Source organism: Neltuma alba, unplaced genomic scaffold (genome assembly GCF_004799145.2).
Source record: "Neltuma alba isolate B1F8T4 unplaced genomic scaffold, ASM479914v2 tig00012518_pilon, whole genome shotgun sequence".
NCBI classification, from domain to species: Eukaryota; Viridiplantae; Streptophyta; class Magnoliopsida; order Fabales; family Fabaceae; genus Neltuma; species Neltuma alba.
In genome coordinates, this window is record NW_021636985.1 from 44,696 (window position 1) to 54,904 (window position 10,209).

The following is a 10,209-nucleotide window of genomic DNA, read 5'->3' on the forward strand; positions in this document are numbered from 1 at the left end:
ACGCATAAAGGAATATACGTACCAAATGCTGCAGGGTTGGAAACGAAGTCGCTGTGCATTCGAGCTGTGTTGGCGGCGATGAAGACGCGTCTTCCAAGCTTGCTATTGAGTCCTTGCAGCATATGCTCGAGCTGAGGGTTGTACAATGCAGCAGCTCGTTGTAGCTCCGCAGAACAACCACCATTGGTGGATCGCATTGCCAGTTCTGCTGGAACGCAGCCCAGCGGTCCGGTGCCCGTCACTATAACCCTGCGTGCTCCCAGATCGTAAAGCCTCTGATCCACATCCACTCATTAGTCATTAGCCGTTAATTAATGAAATGTTAAACTGAATAAATTAATTAAACAGATGCGTGCGTGGGCATATCCTAATTCTTACCTGCAGGAGTTTGCGAAACTCCACGATTAGAAACTTGACGTAATTAGGCAGAGAAAACTGGCGGGACCTCGCAGAATAAGGCACCAGGTAGTAGTTGTTCACAAAATCATTGCCGCCGACGGTGACGAGCACCAATGCCTGGTTCACCAGCGTTCTTGCTCGCGCCGCTCCAATCAGTGCGCCCAGTCGTCCCTGGTATTCTCGGAAGTAGTCCAGCTGTCTATACATTCTTATTATGTTCAGCTGCAAAATATTAATTTATCCATTTAATCTGGCAATTGATGATATATAAAATGATAAGATTGAGTTAAATAAATAAAAGACACCTACAAACTGGGCACCAGTGTCGTTGAGGATGCCAATTCCAGCAGAAGCAAAGTTGGCACCCACTAGGAGTTTGTCCCCCCGCAGCTGGGGGCTCAAGTAAGGCAGAGCAGACTCGGCGCCGAGCTTCTGGCCTGGTTCATCAAAATGGCGGCAAAATACATACTCCCAAGTTATAATGAGGAAGAAAAATTAAGAAGGGCGTACGTAAGTGGAAAAATGAAAGGAAACAAGAGGGCGGGGGCGGAGTCAAACTGATAAGATCAGGGATGTTGAAGCCGTTGGAGAAACGGCCAGTGGGCCTGCGAGTGGGATAGTCGATTCCATAAGGAGGGGAGTCAGCACGCGCGGAGGTTGCCAAGTAATTGTTGTTGCCGGCGTCAACAAGTGAATCTCCAAACACAAAGAACGCCCTGGGCCTTTGCCTCTGCCTGGGCCTGGGCCTGCCCACCGCTGTACCCATTGCCAACACCACCACCAAGCACATCAAATTCAAACTCCACCGCTTCCTTCCCATGGGCGCAGTTCTCACTTCGTTCTCTCGCCTGAATGTGTTGTATGCGTCCGGGATTGGCAGCCTTTTTTATAGTCCCCCCACCCAACCCCCCATCATCATTCCACTAATCTCGTCCCCTCACTTTTAGGTGCTCATCACTTCTATTGGATGGAACCGTGTGATACCAAGCTTCGTTTTGGCCGTGCATGTGATGCGCGTAAATGAGATGGGTAGCTTTAATTTGATATTTGATCTCATCTTCGTGAAGTGAAGCTATTGCAACCGCGTCTTTATTAACCCCTCCCCCTCAACCGCCCTACAAATACGTACCGAAATTCCAGAGGCGGCAAAGCTGCAGCATGCTGCGCTGTAAATATATTTACATATATAGCAAATTAAATTAACCCACCTATACTTGTTTCTTACGCTACTTGACGGCGCAGTAGGGTAGGATGCGATCATTATTCTGGAAAGCTGGAGCTAAGTCTGCGGTGCAGCGCACCTCCCTCCTTGATTCAATTATATGAGGCCTACGCCTCTTCTTTTATAATTCAAGTGGCAGCTGCATCCATGCTTGTTTTACCGCCGCTTTATTTCACAGATCATCGTCTAGTTCTCCAACTGCCACTGCTTATTGTTGATTACCCATAAAATATCACACGCCAGACTCCAAACTAAGGCTAACAGAATTAACTACATACACGCGCTTTCTCTAGATCGATCGCAACCCTTTTTCGGTGATTAACTTCAAAATCCCGGCGTGTCTTGTCCGGTCCAAATCATTCTCATATGGAAGCGTAATAATCTTTGAATAGTAAAATTCTTAAATATGTCCAAACCTGTATAACTCTGATATTGGCTCAGGTGCTGTAAATTTGACTGCTTCAGAAACAATTAGTTCAGTCTATTTTCAGATCGAACACTTCGAAATCAAGTTTCTTCCAGGCTGTACAGACATCTTCCAGGCTTATGAAGAATAATAGTGAATGAAAATTAGAAACACGATATAGTTTTTTTTTTTTTTTTAAGCAAACTACGAAATCCATTTTTAAAAAAATTCACCGCTCATGCAACAAAAGATACTCACACTTTAATTTCGTTTATATGTTCATGACTTTTATTCTATTAAAAAAAGAATTTTAAAATTTATTAGTTCAGTTCAGTATTATTTTAACCCAAAAAAAAAGTGAGTTGATCATATTTAAGAGCTCACCAAAACTGGGCAAGCCATTAAAAGAGGATTTATTAAAACATCTATAAATTGTCTACCAATAATATTTCATAATAACAATGAGAGATTTACACTAAGTATCATTAATTACCAGTCAAGTGCCTGTAAACTGATGTATCAATTGCCGAGTCCCCATTCGGTGCTCATCAGGTGATGAGCACCCAATACTCATCACCTGATAAGCAATCTGAAAGATCCAGATTAGATATTATTAAATAATTATTTTAAAATAGAAAAAATTATATTTTTAAAAAATAATAGTTGAAAGATTATTTTTATTTTTTATCATACACCTATTAAAATAATTATTTTAAAAAAATAAAAATAAAAAAAATAAATCTAGACCGTTCAAATCTGTCCAAATCTGACAAGTATTGGATGCTCATCAAAACTGATGAGCACCAATGTAAATCCATCAATTGCCAGGCCAATATTGGTTGATATATAGTTTAGTGTTTTCCACTCGAAATCGATCGGACTCTTGTCTCTAATATGTGATTCACGTACGATGAGACGTGAGAAAAGAAAATTAAGCAGATCACGAGATTACATGGGATTCAGTAAAATCAATAAAATGCGTGGATAAATATCGAAGTGAGGCAAATATATATATATATGTATATAAATATCGAAGGAGTGAAAAACATTGCTCATAGTTCAACAAAAATTATACTGCTCATGACTTGTACGAATAATATTAGTCATTATAACTCTAGTTTATTGGTATTGATTATTTTTTCGCATTAAAATTAAAAAATAATAATAATAAAAGTATTTACTCTATCTGTAATTATACAGATGCTAAAAATTTAAATTTAATAAACCACACTACTTGCAAGATTATAGTAAGCTTCGTTTTAGAAGATATACACAACGGGAATTTTTTTAAAAAATTGATTTCTACCTTTTAATTTAATCTTTATTCTACGTTGTTGCAAGACTTAAAGACAGTCTTTCAAGCTTCTTTTTTTTGTTGCTGTTGTTTCGTTCCCATTATTTAATTATGAGATTAAACTCCTGATCATTACCCCCAGGTCTGATTTGATCATCCAAGCTAATCTCAAGCGGCTTGTTTATCTTTCTCCCTTACGTTGTACATGGTCAAACAGAACTAAATTCGGAGTTGGCACAAAAAGAGAAAAAGGTGTTTGATCAGGGCAGAAGCACGTTTAATATTTTTACATATGCCTGGCATCACTTCTGATCAATTTAGAAGTATGGGATCACGTTTGTTGGGAAACTCTGGAGCGGGGTTTTAATGTTGCTCAAGGGGGGTTAAAACCGCGTGGCGTTGCTTAATTAGGATAAAAGATTTGATTTCATCGGTGAAAAAACACTTGGATTATTATGCTGCAATTAGAGTCTCTCAGCGCTTTGATCTCAGGTGAAACGGTGGGTAGCAGAGATGGTCGAAAGAAGCGGTTTTGAACAGCGCACGCAAGACGACAAGTTCTAAATTCTAATCGAAGAAAAGACTGAGCGTTGTAAGTGGACATTGCCGACACAGCACGCACTTGCTGGCCCTGATAGCGAATGTTGTTTCTCTCCGGAATATAATGGTCCGAATATGATGATATTCTCATACGAGGCGGCCATATATACATGCATACGTGACGGACGCGCATGAGTATTTCAAAGATAAATATCTTTCCTGGGTCTTCACATGATAAATTGGGGAAGGCACTGAATGGGAAAAAAAAGTATAATGATTTATTTGGCAGTTTTAGATATGTAGAGAGGAACACAACAAGATTGAGAGAGATCACACATATTGCAGTACACATATGGATATGGAGAGTATAGGCGGCAGGTAACACTAATGAGAAAATGAAGACGTAATAATAATAATTAAATAGGAATTCGCATTGGCCGGGGAGATTAATTGAGGGAGGAAGCCAGAGCGCGATCCAAGGCCAAGGCGGTGCTGAGATTCATGGGGTACATATACTCGGTGGGGCCGCTCATGATCTGCTGCACAATCAAGCCGTTGGCCCTCTCCGATGGGTGGAAGGGGTCCCAGAAGGCGTAGACGTCCCTGTTGGGACACAGGTTGGATGCCACCGTGCACAATCCCAGCCCATTATAGGGCCCTTGACCGCAGCACGCCACTTTCGATGTTATAAATCCTGCACCCAACCAAATATCAATCATATCATACGCCCTTTCATCGTCCCATCTCATCTGCCCATTTCTCTCACTTCCTGTCAATCAAATTCCCCGCTCCTTTCGTTCTTTCGTCTATTGATTCCCATCACGTCACTGCTCTGCTCGCCTCTCCTTCCTTCATTAATACTCTCAACTCCCCTTTCCCCTCCTCCACATTACTATTAATCGATCACTCCTCCATTTTGTCATGTCCTGGATATCTTATCAAGCTGGCTCTTAGCTAGCCTATATCTAGATTCTAGCCACAGCCTGTCATTTCAAACTCTTATCCGCCATCACCGTGCCCTCACAATATTTCTCAACCCACTCGCTTTATAGTAACTTCTGGTGACTGGTGTAACTGGTATTTTAATATTAAAATCCAACCTAACCAAATTAAAAGATTTTCTAATATTCCACGCATATCTACCCTACAGTATTAATCAAGACCTGGTCATGACGTGACATGCCCAACAATAATGCAGAAAGTGGGAGTGAGTGATGAGTAATATTACCGAAGGCTCTGGGATTAGAGACGAAATCATTGCTCATTTGCCGGGTGTTGGCGCCGATGAAGACGTCGGAACCGACCTCGCTGTTAAGCTGAGCCAGCATCTGAACAAGCTGAGGGTTAAACAGTGAGCCCGCCCTTTGCAGCTCCTCCGAGCATTCCCCGTTCCTGCCTCGCATCGCTAATTCCGCCGGCACACACCCCAGCGGCCCCGTCCCCGTCACCAGCACCCTCCGCGGTCCCAGATCATATAGCCTCTGCACTCCATCCCCATTTTTAGTTTTTCTCAGTAAAATAACATTATATTTCCAGTTTCTTTCCTATGTTACGTGCGCCTTTTAATTAATTCTTGTTGTACGTGCATGTCTGTGTGTACATACATAAACTACATCACAGGCTTATCCGTATGTATAAATATTTAAACTTTCAGAAAATACGCAAATCAAACACACACGTGGGGCAGAGTTAAAAAACCACGATAGAGAGTATAATAATAATAAGTCCTATGCAACATATAGTATTTATGAATAATAAATAATGATGTAATTCAGTTTTCAAATTATATAATAAAATCCATAATTATTAGTTGATTTATTTACAGTTTAATAACAAAGGGCGTAATATACTTCAAACTTCGTTATACTGATGAACACCTACGCACGGCTATAACTGAGCAGACGTGAACAGAACAGCGCATTAGGAAGACAACTAACCCTGAGGATCTTCTTGTATTCAGAGATTAAATACTTGACGTAGTCGGGCAGGGCGAACTGGCGGGATCTGGCAGAGAAAGGGACCAGGTAGTAGTTATTCACAAAGTCGTTGCCTCCCAGAGTGATAAGGACAAGTGATCCAGTGACTAAACGCTGCGCCCGCTCCTTCCCAACCAGGGCGCTCAGCCTTCGCTGGTACTCCTGGAAGTACTCTAGCTGCCTGTATATTCTTATTATGTTCACCTGTTGCCCACAACATGCATATCAATTACAGCGACAAGTTGATTACAAACGTATAACTGTGTATGACCGAAAACTGATATATTCACTTACGAACTGTATTCCAGTGTCGTTGAGGATGCCGATTCCAGCAGAAGCAAAGTTGGCGCCCACAAGCAGTCTTTGTCCGGTGAGCTCTGGGCTTAAATACGGCAACGTGGATTCTGCTCCAAGCTCCCGACCTGCAGCAGTGAAAATTAATCAGTTAATACGAAGGAAGCAACAACGGTACGTACGTGAGCATGTACGCTATAAATTAAATGAATGAGGGGCGGGATGTGCGTAACCCAACTGATAAAGTCAGGAATGTTGAGGCCATTGGAGAAACGGCCGGTGGGTCTGCGAGTGGGATAATCAATGCCGTAAGGCGGAGAGTCAGCTCGAGCCGAGGTGGCCAAGTAGTTGTTGTTGCCATTGTCCACCAGTGAGTCCCCAAACACGAAGAATGCTCGGGCTGCGTCTGCCCCTCTCATCCCACTACTCGCCACTGCCATCACTAGACTCACCACACCCCAAGCCCACCACCTCCACCCCCCTGAACTGCCCATGGATATTTTGATATTATGAGTAAAAGCTAACTAAAGTGCTGTATATGAGCTCCCCCTGTACTCACCAAAAATCAACTCTAATTTCATGCCTCACTCCATGTATAGCAGCGAGCCTTATATAGTTTCCACAAATGCGAATGGCCCACGTTGCGAAAGCAGATTAGCACAGGGGTAGTTGCGTATATTGGAAATAAAGGTCCCTCGTCTGACCCCGTCACTTCACTCCTTCGACGCGTAATTCAGTTGGTTGGTTCCTGTCATCTTCTCCCCATCTATCTCTACTTTTACGATATCCAACAAGGAGCGTGGCATTTTGTTCCGCACTCGTGAATCTGAATGCACGTTTTACTCTTTATGAACAAGGCATTAATATCACCCCGTCTCCGCTTTGCCTATATAATTTTTGCCAGTATAAATATGTGCGCGCGCGTGTATCCTGAAACATGCATCCAGTTGTATTGAGTTTACAGCATCTAACGTATCTCTTTTTAATGTCATGTATCGTATTAATTCTAAATATTTTTCTTGCTTCTTTTGTTCAGTTTTGAATTTATTTATGTTTTTTAAGAAATAAATCAAAACCATACGATATTAGAGTTTTTTTTTACCCCTTGAAGAATCAAGATATCACTACTTTTATTTAAAGAACAAACATCTGAAAATTAAGTGGAGACTTTAATTACTGACTGCATGTATTAATTAGAAAGTGTAAGAGATAGTCATATTAGAGGCTCAGGCCGAGCTGTATTATTTTAAGTGCTTACGAAGACCTTGGGTGCAATTATTTGCAGCGGCAGTTGGTATATGAGGTTAATTAGTTCAATTGACCCAAAAAAAAGCTTGCCCGGTGGAATGAATTATATATGCCGGTCGCATCTTTTACTTGTATAATTCAAACTAGTGAATGCCGTATAAAAAATATGCAATTTCAATCTCGCTTCATCGGATACAGATGTACGCGTAATAAGACATGCGAATGCATTATAATAACAAAACTGTGCTCTTGTACGTCGTTCAGTGCAATGTAAAATGCGCTCTTAACTTGATGCGAAGACTGTAGATTGCTTGCCCGTCGATCCCCTTATCTTAAAAAATGTGGAAGTCGGTTAGAGATCGCAAAATTCATCTTCCTGCCGCGTTTAGACTTTGGTTAGCCTCTGGATTAATTCACAGACGACACTTAGCGTCCGGATCAGGGGTCGTGTGTGTCGGGTAATTTTATCTTTCTTAATGAGAATTTGGCACAGTCAAGCTCTGTCTTGACTCTATATATATACACACACTGAGCTGAATGTTTAATGGCCTTAATATCCAGAGCTGGCCATTTTTCACGGCCTCACGCATCACCACCCGGAAATTAACCGGGGCGTGCTACAATCGCGTTATTATTAATGCGAGCTGACCCAGCTAATTAATGTCCAATGGGAGCCATTCATCTCCATCTATCTTCCAGTATACCATACAAAAGTCTACCGCTTACCCCCGGCTGAGGTTGACCGGTCAAGTTTCTTAAAAATAATTTTACGGGCATGGGTATATATACACGGATGCAATCAGAGCAGCCAAGAGAACAGAGATATACACGTTAATTAAAAGAAAAAACTTTTGAACTTTGTGGTTCAAGATTTCTATCTCAGCATATATGATATAAAACTTGCAACAAAGTCGTGCAATTTAGAGATCGTCCTAAACAATGTAATCTAATTTATTTTAAAACCGTGCAATGCGGAAAGTAAAAACGTATAATTTTAAATGTAAATTGAAATACAGTGTTAAGTTCACTTGCGTATCAGCTGGTCTCCCCAAATCGGTAGCTAATTCAGATGCGACCAGAGAGTTGCCAGGAAGCGACTTGCAGGGCCATGTCCGGTCATGGCTACGGTTCAGTGCAGGTGAAAGATCAGAGAAGCAAACAAATTGATTTCCTCGTGCATGTGTTGGCTCTCCCACAAGCTTGTCCCGTGAATTCTTCTATATTTTTGCGTTTTTTGGCACCCCTCTTTTTCCATGCTAAACAAGAAATTAAAAAAGAGCGACATATTGCCGGCGGCAGGTAGGAGGGGTAAATGGGCTCCCGATGAAATGCATTATTGTCGGATACGGTATATTTGAATTTCTAACTTTGAGGGGACCGGGTGCTTCAAGAATTGAACCACAGTGATTTGTGCACAGAAAATACAGTAAGAGTGGAGGTTGGGCGCTAATTATTGGAAGACGAGGAGCGATGAAAATGGAGAAAATAAAGATAATATGGGGCCATATTGTGCATGGTAATAGGAGATCAAGGAAAAGTAGCCCAGGGATGTCTAGATTTAATAACGCCAACCACTCTACACCTATTTCATTGACATAATATAAATAATTTGGCGGGAGAAATGGCCGGTTCAACTAACCCCACAAACTGCTGGTTTGATTCGATTCCCCCTCTTTTCTTCAACCTAACTGTGAGGCTATTCAATTCCTGACAAGCTTGCAAGTCATTACTTGAGCTTAAAATCACTCTCCATCACACACACACACACACACACACACGCAACTCACGGTCTTTATGTACCGCTCCTGCGTCCCAACACCCCCGCTAATAAAACACACACCAAATTACATACCGTCTACGCTCTCTTATTCCTTTTATCGTCAGCTTCAATTTTTTGAACTTGGTTGGTCCTTTGGAAGATTTTTTTATTAACTATACGTGCCTCTCATATCTTTTTTCCAGCTCATTCTCTCTCTTTTTTTTCCCGCTCATTTATATTATCTCTCCCACAAAAAGTGATATGAAAAAACTAATTAAGTTGCATATTTTAATTTGCCGTGCTCTGTTGGATTCATGAGCGCGATATATGGGCTTTTTTTTAGGACGAGTTTAATGGGGAGAGGATGAGTAGATAGGGAGTGCAGGCAGCAACGTAACGCATTTGGAGGCCGAGTTATGAGAGAATTAATGAACGAATTGTGCCGCCTCCTAAATCTGGTTCGCTCTTAAATGCAACCCCCTTCGCCCCTGGATTCATCTTCCAGCTTCAATGCCCCTACCCCCACTCATGCTACGTACAGTATTTGGGTGCTATCAGCATACTATACCTACCTACGGTCATGCCATCTCTTTTATACGTATAAATTCAATGCGTTAATATATTCTTTTGATTATTTTCCCCGCTGCAGCTTTTGTTTTCTAATTTGAAGTTTGCTCTCACTCGTTTCAACAAACCTTTTGAAATAATGACGGCACACTTGACTCCCCGTGTTCCAACCTTTCCCTATCCGAACTTGGTCGCCCACATCGTGCTGATTCACGGCAACAAGAACGAATTCATTTGCATCCTCTTGGCTCCTCAAAGCAGCTTGTACATGTGAAATTAAAAGATATACATAACACGTAATTTTCATGGCTGTGGTCCTGTGGAAGTCTAGATATTTGGCGTGCGCAAAAACAAGAAATGAGACGTACTGATTGTTCTGAGGAGATGTGTGAGGAAAGGGTTACGAGATGGTGAAGATGGCACCAATCACGTATGTTATCAAGTTTCCATCAATCTAGATGTATAATTAAGAGGATCCAGTAGTTTGAAATCCATATGTACAAA

General features: G+C 41.5%; 3 protein-coding genes across 3 annotated transcripts in view; all 3 read right to left on the bottom strand.

Annotated features, from left to right (window-relative positions):
- The window catches only part of LOC114728057 (GDSL esterase/lipase At5g33370-like), a 1,894-nt gene extending 695 nt beyond the window's left edge, over window positions 1–1,199 (bottom strand). Inside the window, exons 1-4 of the mRNA XM_028914876.1 lie at window positions 958–1,199; window positions 709–836; window positions 379–621; window positions 23–275 (exon numbers count right to left, since the gene is read on the bottom strand). Of these exons, the coding sequence (XP_028770709.1) occupies window positions 23–275; window positions 379–621; window positions 709–836; window positions 958–1,189 (856 nt within the window). The 5' untranslated portion in view covers window positions 1,190–1,199. The remainder of the gene's footprint in view (window positions 1–22; window positions 276–378; window positions 622–708; window positions 837–957) is intronic.
- The window catches only part of LOC114728053 (probable UDP-N-acetylglucosamine--peptide N-acetylglucosaminyltransferase SEC), a 27,167-nt gene extending 22,298 nt beyond the window's left edge, over window positions 1–4,869 (bottom strand). The window contains exons 1-3 of the mRNA XM_028914871.1: window positions 4,859–4,869; window positions 1,701–1,707; window positions 1,206–1,211 (exon numbers count right to left, since the gene is read on the bottom strand). The gene's annotated coding sequence lies outside the window, so the exon portion shown is untranslated. The remainder of the gene's footprint in view (window positions 1–1,205; window positions 1,212–1,700; window positions 1,708–4,858) is intronic.
- On the bottom strand, window positions 4,114–6,706 carry LOC114728055 (GDSL esterase/lipase At5g33370). Its single transcript, XM_028914875.1, has 5 exons — window positions 6,370–6,706; window positions 6,132–6,259; window positions 5,799–6,041; window positions 5,090–5,342; window positions 4,114–4,555 (listed from the first exon to the last, which is right to left on the bottom strand). The coding sequence occupies exons 1-5, from the start codon at window positions 6,623–6,625 to the stop codon at window positions 4,308–4,310; spliced, it is 1,128 nt and encodes a 375-aa protein (XP_028770708.1). The 5' UTR covers window positions 6,626–6,706; the 3' UTR covers window positions 4,114–4,307.
- Window positions 6,707–10,209: the final 3,503 nt, after the last annotated feature.